This window comes from Sceloporus occidentalis, unplaced genomic scaffold (genome assembly GCF_023333645.1).
Source record: "Sceloporus occidentalis isolate IW3139 unplaced genomic scaffold, rSceOcc1.0.p SCAF_6, whole genome shotgun sequence".
Taxonomy (NCBI): Eukaryota; Metazoa; Chordata; class Lepidosauria; order Squamata; family Phrynosomatidae; genus Sceloporus; species Sceloporus occidentalis.
Window position 1 is genome coordinate 120184213 of NW_028316986.1, and position 20292 is coordinate 120204504.

Below are 20292 nucleotides of genomic sequence, written 5' to 3' on the forward strand. Positions count from 1 at the left end.
CAGTCCTTACATAGCTCTTAAACAATGGGCTGTACAAGGACTATGAACAGTCATGAGTGAGTAACTCTACCTTGCACTTTGGTAACAGTCCAACAAGATTCTGGCCTTTTTAATTTTTTTTATTTTATTTTTTGTACCTGATTTAGCTTTAAAGCCTGTGCACCTATCTCCACCCTTTCCCAGCTAGTATCAGGACATTCTAGCTCAGCATGTGTCCTGCACCAAAATGCCAGGAGTAAGGGAGTGGGAGTGAGAGTGAGGGAAGTGGGAGAAAAAGTTGAACAAGTGTGTGGGGCCCATTGTGTCATCTGGAGGGGATATGAGCCTCTCATGAGCCTCCCTGTTGTATTAGCCATGGCAGCAGCAACACAAAGCCTGTGAGAGAAGAAACCACCCTGAGGGCTGCCAGTGAACTTTCCTCAACCCCAGTAGGAGCATCTTTGTGTTGTGTGCCTTCAAATTGTTTCTAATTTATGGTAACCCCACAGCGAAACTATCGTGCAGTTTGCTTGGCAAAGTTTGTTCAGCAGAAGTTTGCCATTGTCTTCCCCTGGTGCTGAGTGTGTGACTTGCCCAAGGTCACCCAGTGGGTTTCATGGTCAAGCTGGGAACTGAACCCTGGTCTCCAGAGTCTTAGTCCAACACTCAAACCACTACACTATTTTGGCTCTTTGGAATTACCCTTGACTTCACTAAAATAAGATTATGCTACCATATAATAATAATAATAATAATAATAATAATAATAATAATAATTATTATTATTATTTATATCCCGCCTCTTCCGTTTGGGGATCAAGGCAGGTAACAACAGAGTTTATGATACACAATATAAAAACAATAAAACTCTCAAAACCCTGACCTAACCCTTCCTCCCAAGCTATAAAATTAACATAAAACATGATTAAAATTTAAAACAATGAAATACAATATCACAAGATTATTTTACAATTCGTGAATGACGAGGAGATATGGAACGAAGAACAGATAGAATTGGTTCTGGGCAGTTATCACTCAGGGAAGGTCTGCTGGAAGAGAAGGGTTTTTATCGCTTTTTTAAAAGCCTCCAGTGAGGATAATTGGCGAATCTCTTCCAAGCTTTTGGAGACTTAGCAGAAAAAGACCTCCAGGAGGTCACTGCCAATCTGGTCTTTTTTGGATGTAAAAGATTTCCCGGAGGAACGGAGTGTACGGGAAGGATTATATGGGAGGAGGCGTTCCTTCAAGTAGACTGGACCCAGGCCACGTAGGGCCTACCACATATCAATGTCCTGCAGAATTATGGAATCACTATATGTCTTTATGCACTAACACATAGTGATTCCATAATTCTGCAGGACATTGATATGTGGTAGGTCCATCTTTTCTACAGATTACTCACTGTTCCTACTCAAATAGGGAAACCAAGAGCAGTCAAACCACTATGCCACACTGACTCAGTAGCAGCATAGGGCCTCACAAAATATTTCATGTTTCATGTGTGGTGTAAGTAAGGTCACATGTAATGTGAGTTCGCACAGGAACAGCAGCGACTGATGTAATTGCTGGGTATATTTTTCTGCCTACACTGGGGTGAAGGGGCAGGAAGAGAAAATTTGCTTCCTGAAAAATGCTTTGGATGTTGTTTTTTTCCTGGCTCTGGCTCGCCATATTACCTGAATAGTTTAGATTTTTGTCATGATGTTCATTTCTACACCCAGTGGATGCACCTGTTAATTCGTGCCTGCCTTGCTGCTGTAATATCACAAGTACCCACCTTCTTTTCTCAGATTTTCGCCCTAAAATCCCAAGGAATGGGATCCTGCCAACCCTACTCTGTGAAACAAATAAAATGAGATGTTTTTTATTGTAAACATCATTAAAATTGGACTATTGATTGCACAGCAAATTAATTTTACTAAGTACTACGTACTTTAGACATCTTGACACAGCTGAAAGAGTCTGCCAGAGTGAAAAGGGTATTTGTTGACCCAAGGCAACTTTATAAAAATGTGGGTAGACTTCAGGCTTGCCAGATTTGCTTTACATTTTACTCAAATCTCCTAGAGCTACCAAACAGAGCCAGTGCCAAAGAAATATGCTAAACATTGAAAACAAAAAAATGAGACACAGCAAAATGGTGAATGAAAACATTTCAAGCCTAGGAATTTCTTTCTAGTCCCAGAATGGAACTGAGGGTCCAGTCCATTCTTGGTTACCCTACTTTTCCCCAGTCTAAATGGGGGGAAAAAGGACACTATGTTGTTCTTATAGTAAACTAGTGGAATTCAGAAACCCTTACTGAACTACCACAAATCATCTATAGATAGACCACGTTTATATCTGTTTTCCCCAATCTTGCCCTTGTACATATACCCCAGTGGCTTTTATGGCCCTTAATATCAACTACCACTCACTGATTACCTGTAATGTAAAACTAGGCTCAGCCACTTACCAAAGTATGTCTTTTATTGTAGAAATAAGGGCACCAACCCCCCCTCTCTAATTACACACACACACACACACTAGAACAATGTCATTACTTTTTCTAGATGTTGTCATCCTGGAAAGGTGTGGAGTTTCTACCTGTGTGACTTAAAAGCAGATGATTAAGTTGAAGTGAAATGCACCAATGTCACCTTTCTGAACTTTTGACACAGTACAGCCAACAGGGCATTAAAAATGTAACAGTGTTCATGGTGTGGCCACCTACAAAGAATGTTGCTATCAAATATTTTCAAAATCTGAGTCAGATGCTGCTCATTTGTTCCTCTTTACTGGCGTGCTTCCCCCCCCCCTCCTCCTCCTCTGTAAAAGGAAGAACTCAAATGGCACACAATGTAAAGTGTTTATGAAATGCTAGGCAGGCAATAGTAAGATGCCAATAATTTAGCTGTAAATTTTGCTCATCTTGACAGTCTCTATAGACTCACTCACAAGGAGAAGCCAATAATTTAGGCAACTGCGTTCCTTCAATGCTCACTGATGCCCAGGAGCAGGTGTTTTGAAAAGCTAATGATTCTTCAGTGCCACTCTAAAAACCACTATTTATCCACCATAACCCAGTAGGACATTTCCAGCCACCAACTGTTTATTATAACCCTTTTCCTTTCCTTCTAGGCTTATAACTTTTTGCTTCCCCTATCATATCTTTTCCTTATGATCTCTCTATTTAACACTAATCACCTTTCCTACTTCTCTTAAATCCATTCCATCCACCATCTATGCCTGTCAGGCTTTTAGGTTTGAGTTAAGGTTTCAGAGTTTTGTTGTTTGTGGTCTCCAGGGATGGAGTAAAATCTCAGTTTAAGGAACTATAATCAAGTGGACTATTTTCTGCTTGATCTGAGAAATTTTGCCATTTCCTACTTTACCACCCCAGAGCTTAGGCAAGTTGCTGTTTTTAACCACATATCTCCAGGTCCCTAGCAGTCACCATGCTCAATGGGAGAATCTGGGAGTTTCAGTTTTAAAACAAACAAACAAACAAAAATAAGTGTAGCTTTATTGAAGCCTGAAGAACAGCAGGCATTCTTCCTTACTTTCAGGTGCAACTCTTAAAGTGGCCATATTTGTGCCCATTGGGTACAGTGATTTCTTTCTTGCCTAGAAACTTGCCAAGGATTGGTGCCACTCTGACAACACTACTAATATCTCCATATTTCTCCATATTTCCTTCAAATGCTTTTTGAATGCCAGTTCCAGAACATTTTGAAATGGTTCTTCTGTAAGTACATATGCAGAAATTCATGAAGCCAGTACCAAAAAATCATCCTTTGTTCTTGGTCAGCCATAGGTTTTCAACATCTTGTGTTTAAGACCTGAACAAGTGGGCAGCTGGTTCTCTCTCTCACTGGTGAATATGAGCAGGTATCTTCTTTTTCATTGGCTTTCAAGAACATATCCATAAACTGTAATCCGAGAGCCTTCAGGGGATGGCTCATTCATTTCAATCTCTCTACACCATTTTACACAAGGTGGATGTCACCACACTGAAAAAGCTATCTGGTGTCAGAACACTTTCTCAATTATTCAGAAGCTATTTAGAGGCTAAACAAAATTTCCTTGACTGCTAAATTATTAACTGTAGTGTAGTTTTATGTTTTAAAAGACAGCATGGTTTGGTATATGTTATAAAAGGGAGTAGCTCATCCTGGCCAGGTCTTTCATGAACCAGATCTTTTTTAGTTTTGCATTAATTTCCTATGCTTAGAAGAAATCTCTGTATAAGGCATGAAAAGTGAGGCACTCAAGGATACTGGGAGAAAGATGGGTCTTCATCACTGATCTTGGTCTTGTAGGCTGGGATCCACAAGTGTTTTGCATTCACAGATGTGAAAATAGCTTACTGTTGTTGAGCTTTTGGTTGAGACAGGTCATCATTGCATGGTGAGATAGCCTGTTCTCTAGCTTCTGTGAGAATTCCTACTTCCAGAGGCACCAAATTTTTTGGGAGGGGGTATTAAGTTTACTGTATTCTGTGCAAAAAACCTTTGCCTATGTGAAACAAGTGTTTATTCACTTTCTGTAGGTAGGTACGCACACTACACCAGGATCGGCAGATTTATCAAAAAGACATAAGCAACTCATGTAATGCTACTGTTTTTAAATCTTTGTCCAACAAAACAACAGTTACTGCATTTTTTCAACTTTGCAAATTTTCTAGATAAACACAAAAGCTATTCTTTAAAATGGACAAAATCACACCACAACTGACCCCTGCCTCCTCCTCCAAAATCTCACTATGTAGCAGTGAGGAGAATTCTCCCTCTCTGTGTTGTTCTATTAATCATGAGAGGATGAACTGATTTAGAATTTGCATCACTAATCACATCCCAACATACAGTTTCAATTAAAACACTTTTCAGGAATATGGTCCATCTCAATGTGAATAAAATGTGGCTCTGAAGTGATGGTTTTCATTTAAACCCAGCCTTAATGAACCACTAACTGATTGGTATGATTCATTGTTGCTCATGACACCACACCATAACAAAAGATTAGCATATTTGCTATATCCATAACTTGCACATTCCCCAAAGTGCATTTTTCCCTCACAACAATCACTTTATAAAAACAGGTTAAATTGAGAGATTACGACTTACAGGTGACTTCAATGCCTTTTAAATCCTCCCTGGATTTTAGTGCTTAGATCCTGTCCAATGCCATCAAAGTGTGCTCTTCTGGGTTGTGGTGCTGGTGGGCAGAACTGAACCCATGCTCTTAAAGCCAGCTTGATGGATTGCTGGGCAAAGGGAAACAGTTTGATAAGGGGGACTGAACATCCAAGAAAGTAAGAAGTACAACTGTTCGTATAACCCAGTGTTATGAAGTGTAACGCTCCAGTGGAATTCTAACCTGAACTTTAAAAGTGCCTATTAAATCTGTTGAGGGGTAGGATTCAGCATCCTGGATAGCTTCTTGAAGGTTTTGGCTAAAATACCCATGAGAGACATGGGAACCACCAGCCATCACTGTATTGTTTGTTATTATTACCTGCCTTTCAGCCAAATTCAATTCATGGTGACCCTGTGGATGAGACACCTCCAAGAACCCCTGTCCACAACTGCTCTGCTCAGGTCCTGTAGGTTCAGGGCCATAGTTTCCTTGATTGAGTTTTTCCAACTGTTAAGTGGTCTTGCTCTGTTTCTTCCTCTGCTTCTACTACAGAAGAAATTACTCTGTTTCTACTACTACCTTTCTTCCTCTGCTTCTACTACAGAAGAAATTATTCTGTTTCTACTACTACCTTTCCTAGCATTATTGTCTTTTCTAGTGAATCTTGCCTCCTCATGATGTGGCTGAAGTACAACAGTCTCAATTTAGTGATCTTGGCTTCCTGGGAGAGTTCAGGCTTGCTCTGCTCTAGGACCCATTTGTTTGTCTTTTTGGATGTCCACAGTACTCTTCTCCAGCACCACATCTCAAATGAGTTGATTTTTTTTCTTATCTGCTTTCTTCACTATCTAGCTCTCACATCCATACACAGTGATGGGAAATAAAATTGCTTGTACTATCCTAATTTTAGTACTCAGTTTTATGTCTTTGCTTCTTTAGGTTCTTGTCTAGTTCTTTCATGCCTCTCCCATTCCAAATCTTCTTATTTCTTGGCTGCAATCTCCATTCCAAGCAATGATTGATCCAAGGTATCGGAACTCTAACCATTTGACTACATTATATGTACATAAGGGAAATTAAGGTTGAGGTGTGCCCAAGGATAGTTGGTGAATACACAGCTTATGGAAGATTTGTTCTGGATCTAAAACAAGGCTTCCATGTACAAACTAGAGTTTCTATGTCTGTTCTATCTGAATTCTACTTTTGAAAACTGTGGCACCTTGTGAAATGGCCTTGAATGTGAGACAAAAAATAGCCATTGGATGAGAATTAGTGGATGTGGCTTTCCTGGTCCTCCCCCCCCCCCCCCAACACATATAATTGTACGATTTGAATCTACTGAATCAAAAGACCCTTCATTTTCCAGTAAAACCCCAGGATCAGGCCACTCAGTGATGCCAGTATCAGGCTTGCACACTTATTTCTCTGCCCTCACCACTAACATGAAGGTCATAGCCACCAACAGTGATTATCCAAAGCTGGACTTGGGGGCTAAATGGAGAATTTATCTTTGGGTTCCCACTTCCACCTTGGTGCCTTAGCTGCTATCCCATAATGCCAATGGTCCATAATAACTTGCATGTGGGTGAGTTTCCTTCCTTGCTTCCTTCTGTATAAGGGGGCATTCAGACATTTGATCCCATACATCCAGTCTCAAGTCGCACAGTCCAGAAATGTAAAGTGAGTGTTGCCTGTAACATTTAGGAAGCCATATTTTCTAGCTTGTACCTATACCATTTCTGGCAATTATACAAAAGCTTTGTTAGCATGCTGGAACTTTTCTGTGTTCACTGGTACTTCCTTACAGACACTAAACCTCTAGATTAGTGCAAATGGATAAAATGGAGTTTTATCTTGTTTACCATCATGCTAAACCTGTGGGAAAGCCAGTTGTTCCCAAGATAACACTAGCTTAATTTAATTCAATTATTTTTTTTATTAAACAAAATCACATAGTCATAATAAAATGTGTTTTTACTGACAGCATTATGGTCTTTCTTTCTTCCACTAAAGACCAATTCAGTGATTTAAAAAATGTTTCCCATTTAATTTTAAATAAATTCACATTAATTACATTTTTATCACCAATACAATGTGAAAATACTTCCATATTCTTAAAGGTAGGGTCAATTGCGCTTTCACAATATTTCTTAGAGCTACTTGAGAAAGAAGGTTTTGCTCTCCAAAAAGTATAATTCCTGAAAAAAAAATCTCTGTCAGGCAATTTGATTCCTTTTTTTCTTGCCACATCCACAAACAAGTGCAATGATTGATTATTGATCTGAACATAAAAAAAAGCAAGTGAAATATACAAAAAATGTATACAACTTCTAAAGTTCTGCTTCCAAGATTAAGTCTTCCTTTCTACCACCCATTGTCAGCCACTTCTATCAGATCAAGAGAGGAAAACTGCCAAGGTTGGGGGGAAGGGGGACACATTGGCCCACATTGGTCCCAGGAGGATCACTTACTTCATTTTTATCCACCTTCAAAATTTGAGGTTGCTTTTTCTCTTATCTTTCTCACTGGGGTGTGGGTTTGATAAAATGGGGAGGAGGGGTGCCTTGTGGAACTCATCACAGAAAAAGAGGAGCAGAAATGTAATTGATAAATAGCACAATTTTGTGAGAATGGTCCCCAATTGCAATTTGGAAGAGGAGCTTATACAATACATGCACACTACATGAACACAGTTTGCCAAAATTTATTTATCTCAGGGGGGCTGTGTGTGTGTGTGTGTGTGTTTGCGTGCACACACATGTGTGTGCATGTGTGTGTTTGAATCCATCCTCCCAACAGCCCCAGAGAATTCCATTATCATTTCTGTTCCACAGAGTAGAATTGGTTATGAATGATAATAACCATGGGTTTCTGGGGCCCTTTCACACTATGCAATTAAAGCTCTTTCATTCCACTTTAGACCATCCTATAGAATGCTAGAACTTATAGTTTTGTTGTTTTTTGTTGTCAAGTAGACCTTGACGTGTCTCAACCCTATGAAAGAGATACCTTCAAGAGTCCTGGTCATCAACTGCTCTGCTCTGATCTTATAAACGTAGAGCCATGGCTTCCTTGATTGAGTCTATCCACCTGTAGTGTGATCGCCTTCTCTCCCTACTGCCTTCCACCTGACCAAAAATTCTTATATTTTCCAGTGAGTCACATAATCTCATGATATGTCTGAGGTATGACAGCCTCAGTTTAGTCACCTTCATTTCTAATGAGAATTCAGGCTTGATTTGCTCAAACACCCAATTATTTGTCTTTTTAGTAGTGTCTGCCATCTGTAGAACACTTCTCCAATACAACATTTAAAATGTGTTTTCTTTTTGTTAGCTTTCTTCACTGTCCCACTTTCACAATCATACTTTAGGAAGGCACATTTAGAGTTCTCTAACACCTCTCCAAATTATATACCCCAGGATTCTGTAGGATGCATCCCGGGCAGTTAAAATGAACCAAAATGCTGTAACTGTGTGGTGTGAAAATTTTCCTGCTTAAACAGAGTTGGAATTTCTGGAATTAGTCCAATGTCTAATGATGTCAAATTACAATTAAAGCCAAGTACCGGTTTTCTCTTGTCTGAACTGAGATTTTACACAGGTCTCTCAGGTCCATGTCTGGGATCTATAGTACTTGTGGAGGCATGGATTCAGGAATTGAGAGAGAGAGAGAGTTGACAGAGAAGTAATATAAATGATGGCATTACAAATCTGAATCTGAGAGTGGTTTTCTGGAACAGAAATGCTACTTATACTCCTACTAAACACAATAATTATAATAAAACAATGTAGTTCAAGTACCTGTGGCTGCATAATTGTATTTAAAGTAAAACTAAGCACACACTGTTTGGCACAGGTTTCAGAAACAATTAAAAAAAATAAGAACAGAATCTGAAATTGCCAGCCCATGAATGTTTATTTTCTTCACCATGGATCTCCTGTGTATGACATCTTTGAGGTGAGATGGAGTTTAATTGTTTAGTTGCAATGGTGAAACCATTGCTTGCCTACCTGGATTCCATCTTTTCTGTCATCTCTGTTAAAACCTATTATCTCTCTCTGTTTCTTATTTCAATTGTGATACATTCTTACTTCTTACGGTTCTCATCAAGCTCTTTGTCTCTTCATTGTCTTCCACATACATAATACAACCATTCCTCCACATTTAATATCCTGCTTTGCATACACTTCTTATGCAAAATCTAATCTTAAAATCTCTGATTTTTTCCCTGATCTCGTTTGATATGGTGGAGATAATACCGGAAGATTCAAGTCTGTATCCTTAGGCATATGTTTGAGCTGGACAAAGTTCTTTTTAATGTTACTACAGTTGAAAAAGTCTCTGGACTTTTCTTTAGATTGTCTCAGGCTTCTTACCATAAGTGTCTGTTGCTGAGTCATGGGGAAAACTGGTGGCCTTGAACCATTGGCAAAAAATGGAGAGGAGCCATTAGGTTGTTGTTGTGATAATCCCACCCATGAGACTTTTTTAGTGATGGGATCCCTCAGAAGAACTTGTCTCAGTCTTGGTAGGGGTGAGAGTTGCGGAGTTTCCATTATCAAGAAGGTGGAGCTGTCTTTTTCTTGATATTGCCATGTTGGGACTGAAACATTTTCATCCACTGCTTTCGGAGGATCTTTGACTCTTGTGTCTGGAAAAGCCACAGGACTTGGGTCTACAGCTCTGTTTTCAGTTGCTGATCTTGGTGTTATCTGACTCATACACGACATAGAGAATCTTTGAGCTTGGTGGTTACTTACTAAAGCAGAAGGCGTCCTCTCTGACAAGTATGATTTTCTCACTTCTGTGAAATCCTTGACATCTTCTACATTTTCCTGTGGATCCTGTTGTGTCTGATTGAATGGCTCGCCAGAAAAAAATGTATTTGGAGATCTAGGAGGCTCAAAATGTACCAGTTCTCTGTCTGCAAACTTGGAAACTAAATGGAATATCAAAGTACACACAATCAATTCATGCAGAAATTATGTATGTGTGTATGCATTCAAATTACCTGCTGACTTATGGCAACCCCATGAATTTCACAGAGGTTTCTGAAGCAAGGAATATTCAGAGGTGGTCTTGCCAGTTCCTTCCTCTGAAACATAGCCTACAGCACCTGGTATTTGTCGGTGGTCTCCCATCCAAGTAGTAACCAAAGCTGACCCTGCTTAATTTCCAAGATCAGATGTAATCTGATGTCTTTCAGGTATTCAGAAATAATACTTGCAATTAATATTATCACATTCTCCATGTAATATAAACAACAATAACCAGCAAAATCCTTCTGTGATGGAAAAGTTCCTTCCACCAGCAGGAGGCTTTTGATTTATTCAGACATTTTTGATGCCAGAATGGAAAAGGAGGCTCTATTCGCTACCCCCCCTTCCTCTTGCAAGCTCTCTATCCCCTCCATCTGGTCAACAAATGCAATAAAAGTAAATAAAAACATAGGTCTGTCATCAGAATGATATGGCTTCTGTCCTATTTTTACCAACATCTGAGTGTTTTGAGTGGATTGCCTAATATCAGGCATATTCCTGCCAGCAGACTCATGGAACTTTCCCATGAATGAAAAGCAGCTGGAAAACTCATCTTTATTCATGGGATAATTGTGGGATTATCACAATGTCGCACAATGTCATCTGAAAATCTTTGTCAAATCATGCAATGCTGACAGGAACATCCCACTATGCTGCCATCTTTTTCTCCTACCTGAAAAAGTCCTAGTCCAACCCATTGTTTCTAGCAGTAGCAGCTGGTGGCTTCCATGTCAGCAGAGCTGTGAATCTGTTCTGTGAATCTGAGGAGCAGTGATTGTGCTCTGAGTTTTAGGCTGAACTTTAAAGAGGCTATCCCAGGTACTTTGGACAGTACCTGGATTGGATTCACTGCCACAAAAACATGGAAGCCACTCATGGTTTCTAGATCCTTAATTCTTACAAGCAAACTGAGAACTTCATCCATTACTATTTCTTCCATTACTGTTACTAACATTACAAAGAAAAGGGGTGGCTTTTTCACCTGTGCAGGTAACACTGCTCTTTTTTTTAAAGGGAGGGGAGGAATATAAAGATTAAAAATGCAAGTCTAAATACATTGAAGGTACCAGATCCCATTTGATCTTGGGAGCTAAACAAAGTCAGCCTGGTAAGTACTTGGAAGGGAAACTGCCAAAAAATACCTGGTGCAGTAAGCTATATTTCCAAGGAAAGTACTAAGAAACTAGTACTGGTCAACTGGCAAGATTCAGAAAAGTCTACTTGACCAATTCCAAGTTGTATCAACAACAACCACCTCACAGCAAAATTACTGTATTTCAATGGCATTTGTTGTTGTGAGTTTCATAAATGCATGCATATGTGCCTTCCAGTCACTTGTCAATTTACAGTGTTCCCATGAATTTCACAGGACTTTCTTAGGAAAAGAATGCTCAGACACAGTATTCTGGGTGAGGACTGACCAAAGCAGAATAGAGTGGTACTATTACTTCCCTCAGTCTAGACACTATATTCTTATTGATGAAGCATAGAATTGCATTGGCCTTTTTAGATGCTACATCACATTGCTCACTCATGTTTGGTCCAATAAGACCCCCAAATTCCTGATGTAAAGCTTAAAAAGTTGTTTTTAATAAAAATTGACACAATGACATGCTAAAGCCATCTATAACTGAGGAGTGGTAGGATGCTGATGCTGGATATTCTTGATGTTTGGATGATGCTCTGGGCAGATGCATGATCAAGTACTATGTATACTGAAAGAATTAGCTCTTAAGAATCAAGCTTACTTTTTCCTTCTTGTTGATCAAAGTCTTGTTAACTTCAACTATTATATACACATAAAATTTAGACCAATGCATTCTGAGATCTCATATTACCAAGAGAAGTAACAAGTGTTACCTTCTGGTAAGAGTTGTTGGTTTTCCAGAGTAATGGCAATTTCATCTTCCTGGATGGCATATGGCATTTCTGAGTTCGGCACAGAAGGAAATGCTTTACTGTCACAGCTTTTCAGGTTTTGTGCTCTGACCAGTTCTTTCTTTGGAGAAGCTGGGATATCTGCATCTTGACTTAGAGGAGGTTTCCTGTCAAGCATTTCTGGCAGTTTTTCCTTCTGTAAACATATCAGAGAGACACTGGGAATATTGCTATAAATGGAAAGGATGTTCAAATGCTAAGAAAAAGAAATGTAGTACAGTATGTTCTGCTATTTAATTCTATAAAAACTGGTATTGGAGCTGTAAAAGCTATTAAAGTGGACAACCACTTCCCCCAATCAACAATGTATAACAAATCTGGCTGATTTAAAGCCAGATTATTGAGGGAAATTCTTGTTCTTTAAAGGTACTTGGCTTCTTCTTGTAAGGCCATATCATTCTCTCCATGGATCTATGTCTACTTTGTTTTTATTTGCATTTGCTACTCCTCCAGGTTTTCCCAAGACAAAAGGTTTGACCATAAGAATACAAGGGTTTCCTTTCTAGATCAGACCAATGTCTCTACAGTTCAGCCTTCTGTTCCCAGTGGTGGCCAACCAATTGCCCTGGGATGTGAAAGTGAAGGTCGTTTTTGTTGCTTCTCCCCAGCATGTGGGGATATCCAGAAAAAAGTTGCAGCAAACATCAAGTATGACATCTAAGTGTTGACTAATCTAAGTTTGGGAAGCTCCTCAAATCTCCCAGACATCATGGCCACCAATCTTCCTAGTTTAAGGAGTATAAAGCGCTCAAAGAGATAACTTTTTCCAGGCTCTGCCATGGATAGGCGTACACTCCATTAGTTTGCGGGGTCTTTTATAAAAAGTAAGATCTAAACTACCTCTTCTTATAGTGAAGAAACAAAGGTTGTGTAGTACCTTTAAAAACTACCAGATTTATTATTGCCTGAGCTTTTGTGGACACACAGTCCACTTTCTGAGATGTATGGAGTGAGGTCTGGGAGCTTCAGATATATATTGAATACATATAGCCACCTTGAATCCCATCTCAAAAGAAAGACAGGTCAAAAAATTCAATAGATAAAATTTAAATGAATATGGTTTGGAGATGCAGACAGTGAGATGAGAGTGAACATATACCACCCTACCACTCTGAACACAACCAGGGTTGGGTCTGGCTAGCACTTGGATGGGAGCCTATTGGGGAATATCAGTGCTCTCCAGATAGGGCTAGACGAAAATCCTTCCTGCCAGTCAAAGTTGACTAACTCAAGGTAGAGGAACTTCCTAAATGCAGAAACATTAGCAGTGAAAACTGTTTAACATAAACATCCTGGCACTAGGACCTGAGAGAAGAGTCTGTTATTCTGTATAACCCCTGGAGATATGTTTGCTGTGCAAGCAGTATCTGATTTTCTTCCCTCTCCTCTTGAGAGTTCTCCGAGGCAATGGGGTGCTGCATGAAGAAGTTTCTTAGGAACCTTTGTGATAATGTCTGCTTCTCTCCAAGGAAGCAAAATGACAGTAGTCCTTTTAATGCCACTCCTAGTGACATCACAATCACCAGGAGATCCAACTATCAGTGATAGGAAAACAAATGTAGTACCATGTGTGATTATGGTACAGAAATGGGCAGAGAGAATGAGAGCCTAAAGGGGATTTGTAGAGATTTGACATTATATTTGTTTAGAGATGAATGAAAATTCAGTTCATTTTTGAAATAAGTTAACAACATTCACAAATTTTGTAGAAAAAAAATCCTTTGAAATTAAAGCATCCTCAGAATGTAGGAGAAACTGAAGCTGCCAGGGATGGAAAATGGATCTTCAGCTGGTAAAGTGTGTGTTCTGTCACTGATCTCTGGGCCCTACTGAATACAAGGGCAACTACTTCCATGCCAACAAAACAACAAGCCTTGGATTGCACTTCTAGCCCTAATTCTGTAGTCAGGGTTTTTGTGCTTAACTCATAAAAGGCTAGATTGAGTCCCTATGTATGTTATAGGGATCTCAAGGTTGTTGCAAAATAAGCTTGTCCCCTCTTTTTTGGTGAGGCTCCTTATCTTTCAAAACAATATGGCAGGCAGGTACAATTCAATGCTGGGAATATCTGTACATCTGTTTAAATTTGAACCATGCAAATGGGGGATAATTTTGTTTCATATTCTTCATATTCAGAACTTAAGGTTTCAAATATTCAGATGTGGGAGTAAGTGAAACCACTCTACATTCCTACTTATGCACTAAATTTAGAAACCATAGAGCCAGCTATGTTATTTGCCTCTGCCTTTCAGTATATTTACTAGAAAATGGTTGTAACTAATGCGCAACTAGTGTGGAGCTCCCTCAACTGTTCTTTTATCCAATGCTGCTTTAGACAGTGGATACAAAACAGTAAAAGTGAAATGTTACACAGTCTCAATGTATGAACACAATACAGCTATGATTAAATTAAGCCCTATTGATTTTGGATCTTGGCTTGTCCTGAGAGAGACTGATAGTGCACAAAAAGAAATTAAATTTGATCCACATTCATCTGGAAACCAAGGGGGAAAACTCATATTGCCTTTAGTTTATAATATTTATGGATTGCCCTTTAAAAGGCAATATGGAAGTACTAAAGACTGAAAAAATGCAGGTAAAGACCCAAAAAAAGTTTCTAAAAGTATCTATTTTACTGTAAGCCACCCTGAGATGTTTGGCTATAGGTTAGGATATAAATATTTTAATAAATGAAAAATATAAATATTTATGCTATAGATCAGGGGTGGGCAAAATATGACCCACAGGCTGCATGCAGCCATTAGGATCCTTCAGAAACCCCCCTCCAGCCCCAGCTCCAACAATTTTTTTTAAAAAAAATGTGGGTCAATTTTCAGTCATTTTTTTTATTCCCAAACATGCTCAACCCCCCTAAAAAATGCAGCATTTTTTTCTTCCACTAATCTGACAAAGTTCCCCAAATGTCCCCAAGACACCAAAAATCAGAGGGGGGGGGGATCAGTTGCAAATTGGCCAAAATGACAGCTGGAAGTGACATCATGTCCTTTGCAGTACACTGAAACTCCCTGGTATAACTCCCCAAAATGAAGCTGGGTGGTAAAATGGCCCCTGGCCCTGTGCAGTTGCCCAGCCCTGCTATAGATGCATAGTCTGATTCAAATGATTTTACTGTGCCAGTGCAAGGTCCATTGCATCAATATGAATCTAGATTTAGTGCGAGGGAGGGCTCCAGAGCAATTTTCCTTTGGGCAGTTGGGTTGCAAATGAAATATCACAAAACAGGCTGCATGAGTGCTCTGTCTCTTACAATACTACAGGCATAACATTTTAAATAAATGTTGTTGTTGTTATTATTATTATTATTATTATTATTATTATTATTAAACCAGCAATGAAAGCAGGTACACTGGCAGAGTTTTTCACTCTGCTATCATAGTGCTGAATCTATGCCACATTTATTTTTATTTATTTACATGCTTTTTTTTAATTTAAGAAATCAAACACTGGTTCCTTCCTCCTCCAAAAGAAGCACTGAACAAAGGTCTATAACATTTCAGTTAGCACAGTTCCACACAAAGATCTTATGAGGGCATGGAAAATTCTGTTAGAAATTGCTAGACCCCCTCACAAAACAGTACTTTCTAAAGACAGAAAGCATTATTAAAGAAAATGAAAATGAAGGCTGTATTTGAAAAGATAGGAACCTGCCTTATACTGAGCAAGAACCTTAGTCCATCTGTGTCTGTACTGCCCATGACCAAACCCCCCCCCCCCCCATTTCTCAACATATTTTGTGACTTAGTACATAAAATTACTGAGGCCCCTACAATCTGCAACTCCTCTGGGTTAGTCAATCCATACCAAATATTTTCAAAACTCACAAAAAGGCAATCACATAAGTTATCTTTGAAGATTTTCCCGTCCTTGAACAATCTCTGTATTTTTTAAAAATTTGCATTGCTCAAACCACACTGCATCAGTGGGGAATATGAAATGACATAAGCATTTTAGCCAAAGCAATCAAAGTGTCTCTTAGGATTTTTACACACTTCTGGTTAAGAAAACAAATTTTCATCTTAGATTTTGCAAACTGTCACCTTATATACAGTACATCAGAAAACTTGCCATGGCCAGTTTTTATAGCCAGACCTCTTAGGAGCTAATTGGTTGAGCACCTGGGCAGGAAGCTTTTTGGCAGGAACACTATTTCTGCAAGGCTTAACTATAAAGTTTTGGATGGCAAATTGTAATCATTAGTCTCTCCTTTCTACAACAAAACACATAAAATGCAAGCAGGTTGCTTGGAGAAATCACAGTGTGTAAAAAGACAGGGCGTGTTTTATGTTTATCCAATAACTTATGGCTCAAACCTGATCATGGAAAGAAAGGTCTTGGTTGCCTGAAGTCATTTAAAAGCCAAATTTCCAGTGGATTTTCCCACCAAACAAAATTACTATCATGCCTTAAGCTAAATCTTTTGTGACCAGCTGTTTGGACTCAGGATTTCAGAAAGTGAGATGTTAAATAAATTGAACCTTTAGGGTCTTTCCAGACAAGCATTTTATTGCACAAGCAAACCACAATTATGACTTAGTTGATAAGTGGGGGAATTGAAATCTTTTCCTTGGTCTCCTGTAGGGAATCACTTTTTCTGCAGAGTTGTTTCATTTTCATTTTCATTTTTTTTGGAACTGGGAAAATATATCATACAGTCTTAGCTAGCACATCCATTGGAAGGGCTATTGCTAGGGCTATCTTAACTATAGTTATATTATATCACAGACATGATTGCTAGTGCCTGTAATGTCACTGGTAATTAGCGATACTTTAAATTTGCACCTGCATAATTTTATAGGCTGAGATCCTAGATCAGTTAATGATGTATGGCTATACACATATAAAATGTCTCTCACTGATAAACTTAGTTAAGTATGCTTAATTAAGTAGCATATCCTGGTCTGACATGGCCCCCTGCTTTACCCCAGTAGCAGCCACTACAATTGTAGATCTGTTCTCTTTTTAATTGGGACACAGAATGCTGACCTTTCCATGCCCTCCTTCCAAGCAATCTCCAGAGAAGGAATTGCAACATGAATCTTTCTTCTAATTGTCACACTGGACCTTGCTGGAGGGACAGGGTGAAATTGGGCTGTACCCCAATCAATAGGAAAACATCTCTGTTGCTCTCTGCAGCTGCTGCCTGATAAAGCAGGACTGGGGGGCTTTTACAGTCCTGGCAATATTGCTGTGATTGTGAATATGTAGGGAATATAAATCAATTATGGATGTGTAATTCCAGGTTATGCCTCTGTAACTGTGATAGTCAATTCCTGCCATTTTTAAAAAAAAAATAAAATAAAGTAATTTCTTCCAGTCTCAGAAAACGTATGCAGATATTGCTGTAAATTGCAAAAACCAGCACTGGTCCCATTTATAGATCTCAGAAGTAGATCCCTCCAGATGTAGAAGCTCCAGTGGCTTCCTTCTTCTCCAGAGCCTAGCAGCCCCCAGGTCCCCTGTTAAGCAGGCTGTGTATGCAACCTTGGGTAGATGAATTCAAAAAGGAATGTATTCATTTCTTAGTGTAGATGTTTCTGACTGCTTGGTGCAATGGTCTTTCATTGTACTGCAACACAAATTTCTACTAGCTGATTCACAGAGCCTCTCAAATTGTTAGAGAATGTTGAGGATCAGTGGAAGAATTTCTTTAACCTTCACCTTCATCAGAATATGAATATGCAGAATTTGTATTTTCCTAAACCAGAATAAGGTCATTTTGAAACACAACCCAAAGAACAGACTTTTAATGTGTACATATTCTAAAATGGATTCAGATGCCAAATTGATGCAGCATACATTCATGTTTTAAATGGCATATAATTGAGAGATGTTTTTCAAAGTGTGATGTGCCACTGGATGACTTTCAAGTCAATATGTGAACTCTCTTATTATGTATGGCTCATGAGAAGGGCTATGAAACAACCAAAAGTTCTGTGTTGCTTATCACTGAGAGACATTTTATGTATGTATAGCCATTCAGCCATGAGATTTTAACATTAACTGAATGATAAATATGGATGTGTAAACACATTGCTATTTTGTGTAGTTGTTAATACAAATGAATCACCTGTATATCTTGGATAAACAAAAGTCAAGAGGAAAGTCAATTCAGTTTCATGGATGGCCCCTGAGGTCTCTTCCAACTCTATGACACTATGATTCTATGATTCATATCTTCTCAAAGAACTTATGAACCCCAAAGCACTAAAGTATTTATGACCAAGTAAAAGAAGTATAACTTGGAATGATGAATGTAATTCACAAGGGAACTGTTAGAGCTAATATCAGAAGAACTGATAAAGAGAAAACCTTTTGGCTTTGGCATTAGTGCACAAATGGAGTTGAAAGCACTTGTGATTTTTTATTATTTGTGTCCTCCTCACCAAACAAGAGCTAAAGGTCCACGGGGAACAGATCTATAATAGTAGTGATATGGAGAAGATGAAAGTAATAGAAAATTTAAATCTTGAACTTCAAAGCTTCAGGTTTTTAATATATCCGTTTCAAATGCAGGTAAAGGGATTCTTAACTTGCTTTCTAACGTCCCACTGGAATATTAAGCTGTGCCTTGTTTCATTTCAGCATTTTATTTTACAATCTGAATAGGAGGCAAATGAAAGTATCTCGCTTTCTCCCTTGTTCATGCGAGAAAATTAAATCCCCATGAATGTGTCTTTTAAATAGTTATTCATGTGTGTGCAATGTAACATTTTTAACCAAGTATTTATGAAATCTAATATAGGAGAAAATATGATTTCAGTGCAAAAATTATTTAACTTATTTGCAGCTGCTATGCTACAGCTGCATATCTACTTGCCAGGTACTATTATGCTACTGAACTCAAGGTGTATCCACACTACACAATTAGAGCAGTTTGATTCCACTTTTGTTATCCTATAGACACCTATAATCTGTAGTTGGGGGAAGTATTTAGAATTAGCTTCCAGAGAGCTCTAGTGTTAAACACACGAAAAATTAGGTTTTTGTGGGGTTTCAGGCTATGTGGCCATGTTCTAGAAGAGTTTCTTCCTGATGTTTCGACAGCATCTGTGACTCGCGTCTTCAGAGAATGCTTGCCTGGAAAAGATTGGGAAACGTCAGGAAGAAACCCTTCTAGAACATGGCAACATAGCCTGAAAACCCCACAAAAAACTAAGGATGCCGGCCATGACTCCACGAAAAATTGTAAATCTCTCCCCAAACTACAAATCTTAGGATTTGTAGCATTGAGTCATGATAATTAAATTGATGTCATACTGCTATAATTATGAAGTACGGATATGTCCTCACCAGTTGCTTATTTTGCAGTAGCTGTATTATGCTTTATTGTTTCTATAGCACAATGGTGTAAATTGCTTGCTTAAAACCTCAAAGGTTTCATTGTTTTCCCTCTTTTCTCTGTAGCCACAGCAAAATATTTAGATTCTAGAAGATGAAGATGGTTTGTTGTCAACATATAGAAGTAATAGAATTTATTCGGGATATCCCTCAAACCTTGTGCAAAAATTCTGATTGAAATGCTGACATCTACCATGGTTTAGGTCAGTGTGTGTGTATGTGCCTTCAAGTTGCCTGTTGACTTATAGCGATCCTATAAATTTCATAGGGTTTTAAAGGCAAGGAAACCACTCAGAGGTGGTTTCATCAGTTCCTTCTTCTAGTAAAAGAGTGTATTGCATGTAAAAAAGACCCAGAGAGAGCAAAGAAAGAATCCCACTTGAGAATCTGGAAAGCTAATGCCTAGTCATTGTGGGCAATACTGGACTACCTGGGAAAGACTTTGCAGCGCGTAGCCTCCCAGCTCCATCTTGTATTTTGTCAGATACGTAAAGAGAAGACATCACACAGCCCTTTAACTGAAAGAAGCATTTCAGCCCAACATAACCATTGAAATTCCAATGAGGTAAATTTTCTCTGGAAGTCTCTTACTTGAGTTTGGAAAATAATGAAACTGGAAATTGAATTCCAGAGGCACGATCCCCTTGGACAACAGGCAAATGCCAAGCAAGCCTTGAAATAAAACAGAACTTTCTTATAGCATATCTGAAAGCTCCACTTATGAAGAAGAGAACCACTATTGGAACTCACTGTCTAAAAAGGGCAATGGTTTTTTGAACCATTCTGCCCCCCGGCATACATAATTATTACATTAGGTAATAATAAAAACAGAGTGTCTGAGTGTCTTGGAGTAAAA

At 38.8% G+C, this 20292-nt stretch overlaps 1 protein-coding gene across 1 annotated transcript in view; it reads right to left on the reverse strand.

The window, feature by feature from the left end:
• Positions 1 to 9290: 9290 nt before the first annotated feature.
• Positions 9291 to 20292, reverse strand: part of LOC149311331 (uncharacterized) — a 33691-nt gene continuing 22689 nt past the window's right edge. The window contains exons 8-9 of the mRNA XM_089528547.1: positions 12000 to 12213; positions 9291 to 10039 (exon numbers count right to left, since the gene is read on the reverse strand). Of these exons, the coding sequence (XP_089384673.1) occupies positions 9291 to 10039; positions 12000 to 12213 (963 nt within the window). The remainder of the gene's footprint in view (positions 10040 to 11999; positions 12214 to 20292) is intronic.